Here is an 18,286-nt window from a genome sequence, read left to right on the forward strand (position 1 = left end):
GAGGAAGGGGAGGGATGTGGGCCAGGGATGGCAGGGAAGCTCCTTTTCTCATCACTGCCTCTCATTTCTTCATCTTTGAGGGAAACTGAATCAGCAGGGTTGGGTGAAGCACAGCAAACGGACAAACTTCTGCTTTTCTGAAGTGCTGGGCTGCTTGCGAAAGTCTCCCTGGACACCGAAACCAGAGAACTTTCTGCCACATTTCCCTCTGTCATGAGTTTCCTCCTCAGCTCTTACTGTTAGGTTTTGGCTGAGAAGGAGCTTGAAAGTTGGGGTCACTCCTACCCTCTGCACATTGGATAAGGTTACGCGGCTTCTGCTCCGCATTCATTTATTTGGGAGGGTTGTGGTGTGAGGACTGAGGAGGTCCTCTGCATGGGGTGGAGTGAAACACCGCTGGACACCTGGCTGTGGACACTCACTGACCCCCCTCCAGGGGATGGGGCTTCCCTTGGGCAAACGAGGCGGTCGCCTAGAATGCCAAGATTTGGGGGCAACAAACTCCTGAAAGTGCGAGGTCTAGAGGTGAACTGTACCCGAGCCACTGCCGTCAAGGAACAGAGCCGCTGTGCTGGAGCCAGGAGGCGAATGGCCAAAGGTGCCTGCAGCCCCTCCTCCTCCTCGAGCATCATTTATCTATTTATTTAGTACACACCACTTCGGGGAGGGGGGGGGGGTGTAGAACGCCGCTCGGGGGGGGGGGGGGGGGGGGGGGGGGGGGGGGAGTGCAGTGCTGCACAGTCGGCGTGCTGCTGCTGCTGCGAGGCACACACTATGGGCTTTGTGACATGACCGACAGGGCCGATGCTGCACCCCGCATGTTTTGATATTATGTTCTGTTCTTTATTGTGCAGCGCCGAGGATTTTACATTGTGCGGTAAATACCTGGCTGCTCCCATTGGCATTAGAGGGTCCCCTCCGAAAGCATCCAGCGTGCAGATATCCAGGGCCCGCACTGCACTGCTTCCATGAATGCCATGAATGTAAGGGAAAGAAGCTTGCAGAGCTTGGTTACAGGGCTCGGCTGAAGCAGCACACACACAGGGCTTTTGCAAAATGTCTTTATTTCTGCCACAATGCACAGAGTGCTGCAACCTGACGGGGTCTCACTCTTTGCCAGCAATCGGGAAGCAGCTAATGCCAGAGCTGACTTCTGTTTGCTCCGTAGCCCAAGTCTCCTTCCAGAACTGTGAATACAATTAAGGAAGTCCAGGCCCGTTCTACACCACTGACCCCAAATCCTTCACTGGCCATAACCTGCCCGTGGTGGGAGAGAGGATTTGTGACTGCTTGACCAGATATTGTCTACAAATTGCCAGGGGGGAGGAAGAGTTGTAATTATTATTATTATTATTATTATTTCAGGTTCCCATTCTTATTGTAATTAGGTAGATTCTTGCACCAATAACCCAAATCCCATCCAGTGAGGACAGAGCAGCTCTTCAGCTGCAGGCGGCCTCTCGCTTCTCTCGCCACTCCTTCCACTTAAGGAACAGCTGGAGCCAGCCCAACCCGGTTATTTCCACGGTCGAAGACGGAGTAAAACTGGCCGATGAAGACATCCCCCAGAATCCAGAGGGGCCCGGCAGGGGGCTGGAGGTCCAGGCCCTGGAAGCCACTGCTGCAAAAGTCCATCCCCTCGGACTGTTGCTGGTGTTGGAGAGAGAGAGGGAGAGAGAGGCTCAGGTTAGTGCTGCAGACACCACTCATTCCTTCTCCCACCAGGGACTTCCCAATCCCTGCCCCCAGTAAGGCCAGGAAGGATGAGCTCTGAAGACCGAGGGGGATCCATCTGCACACACTGGATCTCGGAGCCGGGGGTCTTTGCCTGTTGTAGCTTCCTGCTTGGGAGCCACGAGGCCCAGGTTAGAGGGCAGCCACCCCCCCCCCCCCCCCCCCCCCACGTGTGGCGAGCTTACCGACAGGGTGTACTGCTGGGGGGTGAGCGTGTATGCAATCCCAGCGATGGTGAAGGTCACGTCTGGCATGGCGTTCAGGTTGTCGCATTCCAGGGCGTACTGCGAGAAGAGAGGCAGGTTACAACGCGCCCAGAGCAGAGAAAGCACCCACATGCAACGGGTTTCTGAAACAAGTCTCAGCCAGGAAGCAGCGCATGCATTTGGGTTTCATTTTCTTCATAAAAATCTGAAACTTCCTCATTTAGAAATTCTTCTCTCTGATTTAAATTACAATTAGAGCTGACAACCATTTGCAAACTATCAGGATGGTCATCATCCAGGCCTGCCTTGTCCCCAGGATCCACCTCAAGGCTTTGAGGCTGCATTTTGTTTTGGGAAATGCTTAGGGACTGGCTCAGTGCAAACCACTGGGCCGGAGTCGCTTAGTCTGTTTCACAGGAGCTCAAACCGCTCCTACGGGCCCCCACAGCCAGACGGGTTTTCAGGATATCCCTAATGAATATGCAAGACAAATATTTGCATACACAGGAGGTAGTGTATGCAGATGAATCCATGCATATTCATTAAGGTTATCCTGAAACCCGACTGGCTGTGGGGCCCGTAGGAGCGGTTTGAGCTCCCCTGCTCCATTTCATAGGCCATTGTAACACTGTAAGATACTAAATGACAGCAGTTACCCAAAAAGGGCGAGGCCTTCCTGGAGGAGGTGACTCAGGAAAGCCACTACTTGTTGTTGGGAGCGAGGAAGAAGGGATTGGATCTCCTTGTAGTGAGAGAGCACTGTCTCAGACAGGACGCTGGCCTTGATGGAACTTTAGTTTCTGCTCTTCTTATGTTCTTATAAAGACTAAATGCTGTTTAGAGTTGTAAAATTTCTCTGTGCAGGTTACCCCCCAAGCCTTCTTATTCAGGGTTGTAACTGCCGCTCCGTGCAGGTTACCCCCAAAGCCTTCTTATTCAGGGTTGTAACTGCCGCCCCATGCAGATTACCCCCTATGCCTTCTGTTAAGAGCAGTAACTGCCGCTCCGTGCAGGTCCCCCCCGTGTTTCTGTTAAGGGCAGTAACTGCCGCTCCATGCAGGTTACCCCCATGTTTCTGTTAAGGGTAGTAACTGCCGCTCCGTGCAGGTTACCCCCATGTTTCTGTTAAGGGTAGTAACTGCCGCTCCATGCAGGTTACCCCCGTGTTTCTGTTAAGGGCAGTAACTGCCGCTCCGTGCAGGTTACCCCCATGTTTCTGTTAAGGGCAGTAACTGCCGCTCCATGCAGGTTACCCCCATGTTTCTGTTAAGGGCAGTAACTGCCGCTCCATGCAGGTTACCCCCATGTTTCTGTTAAGGGTAGTAACTGCCGCTCCATGCAGGTTACCCCCATGTTTCTGTTAAGGGTAGTAACTGCCGCTCCGTGCAGGTTACCCCCATGTTTCTGTTAAGGGTAGTAACTGCCGCTCCATGCAGGTTACCCCCGTGTTTCTGTTAAGGGCAGTAACTGCCGCTCCGTGCAGGTTACCCCCATGTTTCTGTTAAGGGTAGTAACTGCCGCTCCATGCAGGTTACCCCCGTGTTTCTGTTAAGGGCAGTAACTGCCGCTCCGTGCAGGTTACCCCCATGTTTCTGTTAAGGGCAGTAACTGCCGCTCCATGCAGGTTACCCCCATGTTTCTGTTAAGGGCAGTAACTGCCGCTCCATGCAGGTTACCCCCATGTTTCTGTTAAGGGCAGTAACTGCCGCTCCGTGCAGGTTACCCCCGTGCCTTCTGTTAAGAGCAGTAACTGCCGCTCCGTGCAGGTCCCCCCCGTGTTTCTGTTAAGGGCAGTAACTGCCGCTCCATGCAGGTTACCCCCATGTTTCTGTTAAGGGTAGTAACTGCCGCTCCGTGCAGGTTACCCCCATGTTTCTGTTAAGGGTAGTAACTGCCGCTCCATGCAGGTTACCCCCGTGTTTCTGTTAAGGGCAGTAACTGCCGCTCCGTGCAGGTTACCCCCATGTTTCTGTTAAGGGCAGTAACTGCCGCTCCATGCAGGTTACCCCCATGTTTCTGTTAAGGGCAGTAACTGCCGCTCCATGCAGGTTACCCCCCATGTTTCTGTTAAGGGTAGTAACTGCCGCTCCATGCAGGTTACCCCCATGTTTCTGTTAAGGGTAGTAACTGCCGCTCCGTGCAGGTTACCCCCATGTTTCTGTTAAGGGTAGTAACTGCCGCTCCATGCAGGTTACCCCCGTGTTTCTGTTAAGGGCAGTAACTGCCGCTCCGTGCAGGTTACCCCCGTGTTTCTGTTAAGGGTAGTAACTGCCGCTCCATGCAGGTTACCCCCGTGTTTCTGTTAAGGGCAGTAACTGCCGCTCCGTGCAGGTTACCCCCATGTTTCTGTTAAGGGTAGTAACTGCCGCTCCGTGCAGGTTACCCCCATGTTTCTGTTAAGGGTAGTAACTGCCGCTCCATGCAGGTTACCCCCGTGTTTCTGTTAAGGGTAGTAACTGCCGCTCCATGCAGGTTACCCCCGTGTTTCTGTTAAGGGTAGTAACTGCCGCTCCATGCAGGTTACCCCCGTGTTTCTGTTAAGGGTAGTAACTGCCGCTCCGTGCAGGTTACCCCCATGTTTCTGTTAAGGGTAGTAACTGCCGCTCCATGCAGGTTACCCCCGTGTTTCTGTTAAGGGCAGTAACTGCCGCTCCGTGCAGGTTACCCCCATGTTTCTGTTAAGGGCAGTAACTGCCGCTCCATGCAGGTTACCCCCATGTTTCTGTTAAGGGCAGTAACTGCCGCTCCATGCAGGTTACCCCCATGTTTCTGTTAAGGGTAGTAACTGCCGCTCCATGCAGGTTACCCCCGTGTTTCTGTTAAGGGCAGTAACTGCCGCTCCATGCAGGTTACCCCCATGTTTCTGTTAAGGGCAGTAACTGCCGCTCCATGCAGGTTACCCCCGTGTTTCTGTTAAGGGCAGTAACTGCCGCTCCATGCAGGTTACCCCCGTGTTTCTGTTAAGGGTAGTAACTGCCGCTCCATGCAGGTTACCCCCATGTTTCTGTTAAGGGCAGTAACTGCCGCTCCATGCAGGTTTACCCCCATGTTTCTGTTAAGGGTAGTAACTGCCGCTCCATGCAGGTTACCCCCATGTTTCTGTTAAGGGTAGTAACTGCCGCTCCGTGCAGGTTACCCCCATGTTTCTGTTAAGGGTAGTAACTGCCGCTCCATGCAGGTTACCCCCGTGTTTCTGTTAAGGGCAGTAACTGCCGCTCCGTGCAGGTTACCCCCATGTTTCTGTTAAGGGTAGTAACTGCCGCTCCATGCAGGTTACCCCCGTGTTTCTGTTAAGGGCAGTAACTGCCGCTCCGTGCAGGTTACCCCCATGTTTCTGTTAAGGGTAGTAACTGCCGCTCCGTGCAGGTTACCCCCATGTTTCTGTTAAGGGTAGTAACTGCCGCTCCATGCAGGTTACCCCCGTGTTTCTGTTAAGGGTAGTAACTGCCGCTCCATGCAGGTTACCCCCGTGTTTCTGTTAAGGGTAGTAACTGCCGCTCCATGCAGGTTACCCCCGTGTTTCTGTTAAGGGTAGTAACTGCCGCTCCATGCAGGTTACCCCCGTGTTTCTGTTAAGGGTAGTAACTGCCGCTCCATGCAGGTTACCCCCATGTTTCTGTTAAGGGTAGTAACTGCCGCTCCGTGCAGGTTACCCCCATGTTTCTGTTAAGGGTAGTAACTGCCGCTCCATGCAGGTTACCCCCGTGTTTCTGTTAAGGGCAGTAACTGCCGCTCCGTGCAGGTTACCCCCGTGTTTCTGTTAAGGGCAGTAACTGCCGCTCCATGCAGGTTACCCCCGTGTTTCTGTTAAGGGCAGTAACTGCCGCTCCATGCAGGTTACCCCCCATGTTTCTGTTAAGGGTAGTAACTGCCGCTCCATGCAGGTTACCCCCGTGTTTCTGTTAAGGGCAGTAACTGCCGCTCCATGCAGGTTACCCCCATGTTTCTGTTAAGGGCAGTAACTGCCGCTCCATGCAGGTTACCCCCGTGTTTCTGTTAAGGGCAGTAACTGCCGCTCCATGCAGGTTACCCCCGTGTTTCTGTTAAGGGTAGTAACTGCCGCTCCGTGCAGGTTACCCCCGTGTTTCTGTTAAGGGCAGTAACTGCCGCTCCGTGCAGGTTACCCCCATGTTTCTGTTAAGGGCAGTAACTGCCGCTCCGTGCAGGTTACCCCCATGTTTCTGTTAAGGGCAGTAACTGCCGCTCCGTGCAGGTTACCCCCATGTTTCTGTTAAGGGCAGTAACTGCCGCTCCGTGCAGGTTTCCCCCATGTTTCTGTTAAGGGCAGTAACTGCCGCTCCGTGCAGGTTTCCCCCATGTTTCTGTTAAGGGCAGTAACTGCCGCTCCGTGCAGGTTACCCCCATGTTTCTGTTAAGGGCAGTAACTGCCGCTCCGTGCAGGTTTCCCCCATGTTTCTGTTAAGGGCAGTAACTGCCGCTCCGTGCAGGTTACCCCCATGTTTCTGTTAAGGGCAGTAACTGCCGCTCCATGCAGGTTACCCCCACGCCTTCTGTTTCAGGTTATATCTGTCGTTCCTGGCTCCATGCAGAAATGTTAAACCAAAAGTTACCATAGGTGACTGATGTGGGTGCACAGGGTCCAATTGCAGACATGACTTGTGAGAAAGAGCAGTGAAGAGGCAGTAAAACAATTTTTGACATGTCACACAAGAAGTTATTATTCTTCTTCCACGTTTTTTGATCTTAAGTAGCTTTATAATTACTAAGTATTCTATGGCATTTTGCTTCGGTTTGTCCCTTGCTTTTGCCAGACAGGCAGATGCCACAGAAGGGGAGATGTTAGATAGATGTGCTGTACAGGGCCGGTCGCTCCAGTCACGTGGTCTGCCGTGCACGGCCGTGAGAGAGCCGCACTCGGCCGACCACGTGATGTGTCCTGGGCGGCGAATACCCGGGCCGGTCCGACATCGTGAATCTGCCGCTGGTGCTGTACAAACTGAAAAGTTACTGAGCCACAGGATTATAGAATTATGTTTAGAAACACACCAAGGTCATTTGGCAATGTAGCTTAGTGCAGGCCCACAGATATCTGCATACAAAGGGAGAGTGAATTTACATTCAGCCATTTGAATTAATTGTTTATAATGAAAGGCCATGACAACAAATATTTTGACAACTGTGTAACCCAGTTATTGGTTTAGGAATTGCAGATGTGAATGCCTTATTAGTAAAATGATTTGAGAGAGTGTTTTCTGCTGGTGTCCTGGGTGGCACTGTCTGCCTTTCGGGCATTTAATAAATAAGATGGTTTTCTCCACAGCTGCCTCTGGGGAACATCTGTAGTTTTGCATTCCCTTTTGAATTCTGTGACCGTCCTCATCTTCACCACCTCTTCCAGGAGGGCAGTCCAGGCATCCACCGCCCTTTCTGTGAAAAACCATTTCCTGATGTTGGCCCTGGAGTTTCACATCATGACCCCTAGTTCTGTGGCTTCCTTTCCATTGGGGAATGTTTTTTAAACTCCCGATGCAGTAAGCTAATGCTACGCAAATGCAACAGGAGCTTTAAAAAGTGTGTTTAGGGTAAAATGCGCGTTTGGCACAGGACCAATGCACATTTTGACTCGGAAGGGCGGGGGCGGTGCATGCAGACCATAAGTGACAGCAGCCGCCACCACTTAGCTGGAAAAAATACGGATTTATCCAGCCTTCTCGCAGCAGGAACCGCTGACAGATAGCCGGGTGGACATTTTTAAACTTTTTAAAATTATTTTTCCCCTTTGTAGGGGTTGTAAGTGCCAGTGCAGTAGCTCTGGAAACTTAACTCCAGCTCGGACGCAGAGACGTTTGCAGAGCTTAAGGAAGGTGCTTTTTGCATTGGGGCCTGCTGCTAATGCCCCTTCAGAAACGCCATTGTCTGAGCGCGCAACCTCTTGCTGCATTGGCAGTAAAGTTCTGCGCACAGAAAATGTGCGTTCACGTGCAGGCAGAAAGGTTTGGCTGACCGCACCCTTCTGCACTGGCCAGTTTGGGTGAAAAACCTTTCCTTACATCGGAGCTGCACATCGAGATCCCCTGTTCTACAGCTTCCTTTCCAGGGGAAAAGGTTTGCGCATTTTTAAAACTCTGTGTCCTATCTCCCCCCCCCCGTCTCTTCTCCTCTAGGGTGCAGACATTTATAGGTCCTTCTGTCTCCTGTTTTTGTTGCCTTTCTCTGGGTCTCCTCCAGACATTATTTTGTGCTGCTTATCCTCCTCAGAGCAGACCTCTCCCAGCTCCTCGCTTTGTGTCTAGAGCTGCAGACGGCCGGGGCTAGAACTCACCTCTCCATCCACAGCGGTGGCGCCAATGTCGTTCTGCAGTTGGATGATGGATTTTGGTGGCCCGGTTATTAACGACGTGCCAGTGTCTACGATGGCCTGGCAGCCCCCTTCACAGAATGCAACCTGCCCACCGACCATGACACTGCAGGGGAGAAGAGAGGGCAGAGGGGCAGCGCGGTTAGAGGCACAGAACGCACCCACTCCTCCGTGTCACCTTCTGCCACAGCAGCCGCTGTCCTGCAGAGCGCAGAACGGCCGCCCCGTGAGGGGAAGGGGAGCACTGGTGGGCACTGGAGGTGCACTGCTTTACCCTACCACCTCTCCTGCCATGCTCGTGAGGGGAAGGGGAGCACTGGTGGGCACTGGAGGTGCACTGCTTTACCCTACCACCTCTCCTGCCATGCTCGTGAGGGGAAGGGGAGCCCTGGTGGGTACTGGAGGTGCACTGCTTTACCCTACCACCTCTCCTGCCATGCCCGTGAGGGGAAGGGGAGCACTGGTGGGTACTGGAGGTGCACTGCTTTACCCTACTACCTCTCCTGCCATGCCCGTGAGGGGAAGGGGAGCACTGGTGGGCACTGGAGGTGCACTGCTTTACCCTACCACCTCTCCTGCCATGCCCGTGAGGGGAAGGGGAGCACTGGTGGGTACTGGAGGTGCACTGCTTTACCCTACTACCTCTCCTGCCATGCCCGTGAGGGGAAGGGGAGCACTGGTGGGCACTGGAGGTGCACTGCTTTACCCTACCACCTCTCCTGCCATGCCCGTGAGGGGAAGGGGAGCACTGGTGGGTACTGGAGGTGCACTGCTTTACCCTACTACCTCTCCTGCCATGCCCGTGAGGGGAAGGGGAGCACTGGTGGGCACTGGAGGTGCACTGCTTTACCCTACCACCTCTCCTGCCATGCCCGTGAGGGGAAGGGGAGCACTGGTGGGCACTGGAGGTGCACTGCTTTACCCTACTACCTCTCCTGCCATGCCCGTGAGGGGAAGGGGAGCACTGGTGGGCACTGGAGGTGCACTGCTTTACCCTACCACCTCTCCTGCCATGCTCGTGAGGGGAAGGGGAGCACTGGTGGGCACTGGAGGTGCACTGCTTTACCCTACCACCTCTCCTGCCATGCTCGTGAGGGGAAGGGGAGCACTGGTGGGTACTGGAGGTGCACTGCTTTACCCTACCACCTCTCCTGCCATGCCCGTGAGGGGAAGGGGAGCACTGGTGGTCACTGGAGGTGCACTGCTTTACCCTACCACCTCTCCTGCCATGCTCGTGAGGGGAAGGGGAGCACTGGTGGGCACTGGAGGTGCACTGCTTTACCCTACCACCTCTCCTGCCATGCCCGTGAGGGGAAGGGGAGAATGGGCATTCAGTGCCAAAAGACCCATTCTGCTCTCCCTTCCCCTTCAATAACCCCAGGAGGTGTTTCCAGAGGCCTCTCTGAAGCCGTTCTGGACGCAGCGTTCCTGAGGCTTTGTACCCACTCTATGAGTGCATCTGAGATAAAGCAAGGCAGGGAGGTCCCGTCGCATGCATTAATGCCCTATAGAAGTCGTTCAGACACAAAGCACAGCGCTCCACGCAGACGGGCATTTGATCACCCAGGCAGTGTGCACACACACGCCATCGGGTGTACATTCAATGTACATGAAGCTTACTTGTCCAGCTGGATTTGCCAATATCCCTGAGCAGTGACAGGGACCCAGTTGAGATCCCCACGGAAACGTGAAGGGTCAAAGCCACCAAAAATGAGCTCCCCACCCACGGAGGAGTCTGGGTTCCTGCCAAGAGGAGAAAAATGGTAGAAAGGGCTGGGTTACTTCCAGCAATCTGTGCACACTTCCCCGACCTCATGGGTGCCGCAGTTTCATGGCTGCACAGGAGACCCCGCAACACCCTGCCATGATGCCAGAGTCTTCAACCCAGAGTCAAATCACATTTACCATAAGTGGAAGACACTGAAAATCTGGCCAAGCTTTAATTTCATGAAACAATCTTCGTTTTACCAAAATAATAATAATAATAACCCCCCAAAACACAATGCACAATTACAGCAGACTTGCAAGAAACCCCTCCTTCTCATTTTCTCCCGCTCAAGGGCACTGAGCTGACGGCCAGGGGCAGGAGAAGCCAGCGATGGGGTCAGCCGTCATCTAACCAGGGCCGAGCGGATACGCTGGCTCACAAGACTTCCTTACTAAACCCATCGTGGGTTCATCTGAGGTGAAAGAGCTGCCGAGGCACCCCCGGGCCTCTCTGCCGTGGTCCTACCTGCTCATGTAGACGGAGAATATGGGCAGCGCCACCAGGTTCTGCGCCATCATGTTATCGAACACAGGGGTGCAGCCCCCCACAGCCAATGACGGGTAAGCCAGTCCCAGGATGCCATCAAATCCCGCGTCTGCAAAGGTGCTCCCCGGCTCAGTCACGCTCTCGCCAAACTGCTGGTTCCTGACGGTGATGCCCTCCACCTACAGACAGAGGAAGCCCAATTTATTCCCGGGTCGCTCGCTCTCCCAGAGGCTTCTGCAGCGAATCTCGGGGGATTTTTTCTTCGCATGGTCGCTATCATCATCCTATGCCCTCTGGGGCTGAGTGGCAGGGCAGTAAAATCACCACCCCCTTCCCCCATATCGTACACGTTCTCATGCTCAACTCAAAGGCCAAGCCGGGACCCTGCTCTCCTCATGCCTCGGACCTCGGACCTGTGCAGGCTGAAGTCAGGGCTCTAATAACTGAAAGTGCTGGAAACCTGAGGGGACGCTAAACCTTTTCTGCAATTCTGATGATGTCACCGGAGACTTTAAATTGATGTTTAAGTGCTGAGACTTCTCAGGTCCATCCTGGTGGCCACCCAGCCATCCGCAATGAATATGCATGAGATAAATTTACATGTACCTGAGCCCCACGTCGTGCAGATTCATCACAGATATCCCGAAAACTCAAGTGGCTTTGCGTTTACCAGGACAGGATTCAGAGGCCCAGTGCAGGGATCTGAGTCTTTGGCCTCCCCGGTCAGGCAGGGCTGGGAATGCTGTGGTCCCGGCGGGGGAGGGGGCGCGTCATGGTCATTGCACAATGGGGACACCTGTGACTGCAGGGGTCTGGAAGCTGCACAAGTCCCCAGAGAGCGGGGAATGAAGACTCCTGCTGCCAGAACCGGGCCCTGGTTATGACTGAGCCTAGGCAGCAGGATCCGGTGCCAGCCCCACGGCAGCAGTAACTTCAGTGCCCGTGCGCAGGTTTCCATGGTAACAGGAAGCCATGCGGGCGGACCTGCAGGTCCCTCAGGAGATTGCAGGTCCCGTTCTGAATTTCCTTCCCAAAGTTGCTGCTACAATTGGGCCGGCACCACTATAGGTGTCAAAGTGAGGGGGCAGATATGGATAAGGATGATTGGAGGGTGGGGGAGTTATCCAGTCGCCCATGGGTGCCCACATATTAAAGCCAGCCCTGGTCAAATTAAAAAAAGGGAAAACTTTGTGAGCAGCCATCTCTCTCTATAAAGGACTACACGTGAGCGGCCATCTCTCTCTATAAAGGACTACACGTGAGCAACCATCTCTCTCTATAAAGGACTACACGTGAGCAACCATCTCTCTCTATAAAGGACTACACGTGAGCGGCCATCTCTCTCTATAAAGGACTACACGTGAGCAGCCATCTCTCTCTTTAAAGGACTACACGTGAGCAACCATCTCTCTCTATAAAGGACTACACGTGAGCAACCATCTCTCTCTATAAAGGACTACACGTGAGCGGCCATCTCTCTCTATAAAGGACTACACGTGAGCAACCATCTCTCTCTATAAAGGACTACACGTGAGCAGCCATCTCTCTCTTTAAAGGACTACACGTGAGTGGCCATCTCTCTCTGTAAAGGACTACACGTGAGCAGCCATCTCTCTCTGTAAAGGACTACACGTGAGCAGCCATCTCTCTCTTTAAAGGACTACACGTGAGCAACCATCTCTCTCTATAAAGGACTACACGTGAGCAACCATCTCTCTCTATAAAGGACTACACGTGAGTGGCCATCTCTCTCTATAAAGGACTACACGTGAGCAACCATCTCTCTCTATAAAGGACTACACGTGAGCAGCCATCTCTCTCTTTAAAGGACTACACGTGAGTGGCCATCTCTCTCTGTAAAGGACTACACGTGAGCAGCCATCTCTCTCTGTAAAGGACTACACGTGAGCGGCCATCTCTCTCTGTAAAGGACTACACGTGAGCAACCATCTCTCTCTATAAAGGACTACACGTGAGCAGCCATCTCTCTCTTTAAAGGACTACACGTGAGCAGCCATCTCTCTCTTTAAAGGACTACACGTGAGTGGCCATCTCTCTCTGTAAAGGACATGTGAGTCACCATGTTTCTCTCTATAAAGGACATGTGAGTCACCATGTTTTTCTATAAAGGACTACACGTGAGTGGCCATCTCTCTCTGTAAAGGACATGTGAGTCACCATGTTTCTCTATATAAAGGACATGTGAGTCACCAAGTTTCTCTATAAAGGCACCCTCTCCCACATTAGATATATTTTCAAGAGAAGGGCAAATGTCTTAGTAGGCATTAGTTTGGGTAGAGGTTGGGGCTGTTAATCCAAACACTTACAGTAACTTGATCGGTTCCAATGATCCCTGAAAGGCTGCCCGTGCCATAATGAATGGAGAAAGGTCGGCCATCTGCACTGTATGTGTCAGACGCTGAAGGCTGATATAGTTTATGCTGCTCTGTTAAGAGATGAGAAATGAGGCATGAGCTGGTAGCACCCCTGTAACACTGCCCAGCTACACAGCAGGTAAGAAATGCCATACTGGGCCGGCCCAGCATCCTGTCTGACAGTGACCAGTCCTGACCACACCTACCCAGCAGGATCCCGGTACTTCCTGCTCCTAACCAGGGATAAGCAGTGCCTTCCCCCAGTCTCATGGACTTTTCCTGCAGGAACTTGTCTAAACCCTTTTTAAACCCAGCCATGCTAAGGGCTTTCACCACATCCTCTGGCAACAACTTCCAGAGTTTAATTATGATGGCTTTGCCCAAAGACACTGGAAGCCCCCACCCATAGGCAGTGCAGCAAAGTCAGGAACGGCTCCGACTGTACCTGATGATCTGAAAACAAAAAAAGATGGAACCCGCAAACAATTATAAATCAATACGGTCAGCAGTGCAAACTGGAACGGAAGGTGTCAGGAAGGCTGTCCAGCAAAACTGAAGCGCCCGGTCACTTCCATCATTCACCTCATCCAGTGATAATATTTCTGCAGATTGTTTTCAAGATTTGATATCAGGATTGTTTGAATTATGCTTTAAACAAAACAATCTGCAGAAATATTATCACTGGATGAGGTGAATGATGGAAGTGACCGGGCGCTTCAGTTTTGCTGGACACACCGACAGCTTCCTGACCCCTTCCGTTCCAGTTTGCACTGCTCACCATATTGATTTATAATTGTTTGTGGGTTCCATCTTTTTTTGTTTTTGTTTTTACTTCTCATTTGGGTTAATTACCTCTGGCTCTTTTTGGTTGTGATTTGTCTCTTGAGGACCTGAACCCATCTGGCAGCACTGGGTGAACATAACTAAGCTGCACAGGGGGCTCCCGTACCCACAGCGGTCCTTAGCTCCAGCTGCTACTTACTGCAGGCACTGCTGGTGCAGTATACTGAGGGCACCCAGAGGTTGGAAGAGCCTGTGTCAAATATCACAGTGAAATTCTGAGGCGGGGACCCGATGGAGATCTCCCCAAAATATTCCACCTGAAGACAGAGACAGAAAGAAAGAGTCAGGGAATGGCTGGGCTCAGCTTCTTGCAGGGGTTGTAGAGTTGCCCCAGAAACTGTGGCCCAAGGCACAGACGCAGCACGCAGCCTGCCAGCCTGCGCCGCGTCTCTGCACCCAGGCCTGGGTGCAGAGACGCAGCACGCAGCCTGCCAGCCTGCGCCGCGTCTCTGCACCCAGGCCTGGGTGCAGAGACGCAGCACGCAGCCTGCCAGCCTGCGCCGCGTCTCTGCACCCAGGCCTGGGTGCAGAGACGCAGCACGCAGCCTGCCAGCCTGCGCCGCGTCTCTGCACCCAGGCCTGGGTGCAGAGACGCAGCACGCAGCCTGCCAGCCTGCGCCGCGTGACGCAGCACGCAGCCTGCCAGCCTGCGCCGCGTGACGCAGCACGCAGCCTGCCAGCCTGCGCCGCGTGACGCAGCACGCAGCCTGCCAGCCTGCGCCGCGTCTCTGCACCCAGGCCTGGGTTTGCTCCCTTCCATGCAAGAATTGTTTACTTCTGATCCTCCCACCAGCTTCATCCATCTCCAGCTCATGATCCTCCGTCACGTCTTCAATTACATCAATCTCCATCCCACTCACTAATGACGCGCCTTCAGCTTCCTGCCCCCACACACCCCCACGCACCCCTGCCGGTCCCACTGATCCCACCACCTCTCCCTCCCGTCCCTCCTTAGCTCTTCCCTATTGCCCGGTACCAGCAGTCTGTCTCACCCTTAACAAAGGTCTCTCTTACCTCATGCTTGTCTCCTCACCACTAAGGTCACAGGATCCCTCCATCTCTTGAATCATTTCCCCTTCTCCACATCTCACCTTGTCCTATGGGATGTCAGTATATCCGTCTTCATTCTCTGCTGACCTCACATCTTTCACATCTCTCTCACTATTTCCACTCTGCTTTCTTCCTGCCTCTTTGCCGTCACCACTTGGATGCACTCAACTCAAATAAAATGGAAGTTTTCTTATTTTTGGCTTCATCACAAGTCCCCTGCCTTCCTATCTATTGGCTTGGCTCCCCTCCCTACTTCTGACTCTACAAAAAGGTCTTGGCATTACAACAGAGTCCTCGCTATCTCTCCTCTCCTATGTTGTTCTCTTCACTTTTCCTGCTGAAACCTTTTCACTGGCACCATCCTGAAACTCTCACTCTCACATACAAATGCACTCAGGGCCACCACAGACCTTCGCTCTGTCTTTGTTCACAGTTGGGGACTCCGCTCCATGTCCTCTCACCACTCCTTTCTGAGCACTGTCCTTACTCTCTCACTCCTGGTGTCCAAGATGTCACACCTGTCTCGCTCTCTGTCTTCAAAGCATGCCAGCTCCAGCTTGCCTTCCCTGATACTCGCCTGCATTTTATATGGGTTTACAGCTTACCATGCTCTGAGTCCTCTCTCACAAAATGGCTTCATCAGGATGCCATGCGAAAAACTCATATAGAAAAATAAATAAATGTATATAAGCAATGGGAGTCAAACCAGGAACTGGCAGCACAAACAGAATCTGTCAGCAACCCTACAAACTCCTTACAGAATAAGACAGCACAGCGAAACTGGAAAAATGCAGAATACAACACCGCGGTTTTCACACACAGACCGATGGCACAGAAGTCCAGAAGAGTGAGGCTGGAAAAATGCAGAATAAGACAGCGCAGCAGTCCAGAAAAATGCACAATAAGACACCACGGCTTTCACATACAGACCTATAGTGCAGAATTCCAGAACAGCAAGGCTGGAAAAATGCAGAATAAGACACCGCGGCTTTCACATACAGACCAATGGCGCAGAATTCCAGAACAGTGAGGCTGTAAAAATGCAGAATAAGACACTGCGGCTTTCACACACAGACCGATAGCAATGAGTTCCAGAACAGTGAGGCTGTAAAAATGCAGAATAAGGCACTGCGGCTTTCACATACGGACCGATGGCGCAGAAGTCCAGAACAGCAAAGCTGGAAAAATGCAGAATAAGATAGCACGGCTTTCACATACAGACCTATAGTGCAGAATTCCAGAACAGCAAGGCTGGAAAAATGCAGAATAAGACACTGTGGCTTTCACACACAGACCAATGGCGCAGAATTCCAGAACAGTGTGGCGGGAAAAATGCAGAATAAGACACCGCGGCTTTCACACACGGACCGATAGCAAGGAGTTCCAGAACAGTGAGGCTGTAAAAATGCAGAATAAGACACCACAGCTTTCACACACAGACCTATAGTGCAGAATTCCAGAACAGTGAGGCTGTAAAAATGCAGAATAAGACACCACGGCTTTCACACACAGACCGATAGCAAGGAGTTCCAGAACAGTGAGGCTGGAAAAATGCAGAATAAGACACCACGGCTTTCAGACACAAACCGATAGCAACGAGTTCCAGAACAGCAAGTTTGGAAAAATGCAGAATAAGACACCGCGGCTTTCACACATGGACCGATGGTGCAGAATTCCAGAACAGCGGGGCTGGAAAAATGCAGAGGAGCTTATGTGTGCGGAGGGGAAGTGTCTACTTGGGATAATACTGTAAGTGGAGATTGTAGGAATGTTACTCTGGGACAGCACACGCTTACATCCATGTAGTTGACGAGTGGTTCGTTTGTGCTCTGGATAGTAGGGCAGGTCTCACTGTACTGTACCATGTCTAGTTGCTGGGACTTCCAGAAGTCAGACAACTTGCCTCGCTCCTGAAGAACTTTTCGTATAGACTTCTGTCTCTTCAGTAGCACTCTGGAACAAGAAAGCAATGTGGGAAATCAGTCACTTCCTATAATGCCAGCCCTGTATCTCACTGGGTACACTGCACCTCCTATAATCCTAGCGCATCCTTGAAATGAACATCAGATTCTCCTCTGCCTTTAATCACAAGCTTTTGTCTTGTAGGAGGTAGCCAGAGACCCAAACGGAGATGGTGAAGGGCATGGAGCACACTTGACCGAGGAGAAAGGGATCTAGTCCTGCACTCACCTTTTCAGTCCATGAACACCCCAGATGCAGAACACTAACAGGAGAACCCACTTCATTTTACTCCCGCTGATTCTGACTCTCTCCCCCTTCTCGTTGACTCCTGCATTGTTGGCAATCTATTTTCCTGCTTTATATAAAGGAGTGCCACCCTGTCGGGAATCTTGATAAATCTATTGTAATCAACAAGCAGAAAGTAAATACATCATACAGTGCAAACAGCAAGTAATTAATTAGTCACTGGATGGGGTCTGTTACACTGGAGATACGGAGTCACACCTGTGTGCTCACACCAGTACCAGGCTCTGCTGGGCAGGAGAAGATAAATAGCTTTAGACTGAATCATTCCTCATAATATTTGGATCCTGAGACCCTGCTCTAAAACAAATGCGGTTCTCCCAGACTTCCAGTCCACCTGCTTGGAGTGTCACATTGGGGTGCTGCAAAGAACCTGGTCTGTGTCAGAAGTGCAGTGCCAGACCCTGGTTGGACCCCTTCAGGGCCTCGTTGCGTCTGAACCGCTCTCTGCTGGACCTTAGACAAGTCAATGAAACACCTTCCTCTCGCCAGCGCTTTCTATAATCTTTGTTCATTATCCGGACACTGAAAGCCTGCATCTTCTGGTTCTGAGGATGGGACATGCCTTGAGCTGCAGATGAAGATCATTTCTCTATGAATACAGACGTGTTTCTAACTTGCACTGTTGATTAAAGACAGAAAGAGCATTTTTGTAAAAGGCTTGAGATGCGGCTGCTGCAGTGCCACATGAGGTCAGATGCCCACGTCTCTCCCAGTGGTCTCAGCTGGCCATGACGTGCCACATGAGATGCTTTTCTCTCCTCCCTCAGGGGGACTGTAGTGCTGGTAAGTCAAAAAGAGATGGGTTGATGCTGCAGACCTGCCATCTCCTGGCCAAATGCAGAAATCCATAACAGAGGAAGCCTGAGCCCCTGAGGCCTCAAAAGCAAACAGTGTTACAGGGCAGAGACTAGGATATTGCCTTTGCACAGACCGCTCCTTAAGCATTGCGTGCAGTTCTGGTCGCCCCACCTCAAAAAGGATAAAGCAGAACTGGAAAAGCACAGAGAAGGGACAGCAAAATGCGGACCGGCTCTCCTGTGATGAGGGCTCTTCAGCTGGGACATGAGAGGTTTCCAGAATCCTGAGTGGGGTCAATAAAGGAGGTTCTTTACCCTCCAAGAGATGTAGAAAGTAGTGTGGCACTCAGCGCACCTGCGAGCTCTGGGATCTGCTGCCAGAGGACGTGGTCGAAGGGTTTGAAAGAGATTTGCACAAACTCCTGGAGGAAAAGCCAATA

At 52.2% G+C, this 18,286-nt stretch overlaps 1 protein-coding gene across 2 annotated transcripts; it reads right to left on the reverse strand.

Moving 5' to 3' along the window:
- Nucleotides 1-1,047: 1,047 nt before the first annotated feature.
- On the reverse strand, nt 1,048-17,031 carry LOC115074378 (cathepsin E-A-like). Of its 2 annotated transcripts, none has more exons than XM_029573778.1 (9): nt 16,972-17,031; nt 16,644-16,734; nt 13,871-13,988; nt 12,841-12,959; nt 10,493-10,692; nt 9,880-10,002; nt 8,224-8,365; nt 1,920-2,018; nt 1,048-1,650 (listed from the first exon to the last, which is right to left on the reverse strand). In XM_029573778.1, exons 1-9 carry the CDS (start codon nt 17,025-17,027, stop codon nt 1,486-1,488), a joined length of 1,113 nt encoding a protein of 370 aa, XP_029429638.1. In that variant the 5' UTR covers nt 17,028-17,031; the 3' UTR covers nt 1,048-1,485. The 2 variants fall into 2 exon arrangements, with proteins under 2 accessions (XP_029429638.1, XP_029429637.1); XM_029573777.1 differs by having other exon boundaries at nt 16,578-16,734.
- Between the last annotated feature and the right edge of the window lie 1,255 nt (nt 17,032-18,286).

The sequence above is a fragment of the Rhinatrema bivittatum genome, chromosome 12 (assembly GCF_901001135.1).
Source record: "Rhinatrema bivittatum chromosome 12, aRhiBiv1.1, whole genome shotgun sequence".
Lineage (NCBI taxonomy): Eukaryota > Metazoa > Chordata > Amphibia > Gymnophiona > Rhinatrematidae > Rhinatrema > Rhinatrema bivittatum.

Coding starts and splice junctions, on each gene's coding strand:
- LOC115074378 (XM_029573777.1), bottom strand. CDS start 17,027: ATGAAGTGGGTTCTCCTGTTAGTGTTCTGCATCTGGGGTGTTCATGGA. Junction 13,989..16,577: donor CACTCGTCAACTACATGGAT/GTAAGCGTGTGC, acceptor CTCTGTCTTCAG/GTGGAATATTTTGGGGAGAT. Junction 12,960..13,870: donor CTGCACCAGCAGTGCCTGCA/GTAAGTAGCAGC, acceptor ATCTCTTAACAG/AGCAGCATAAACTATATCAG.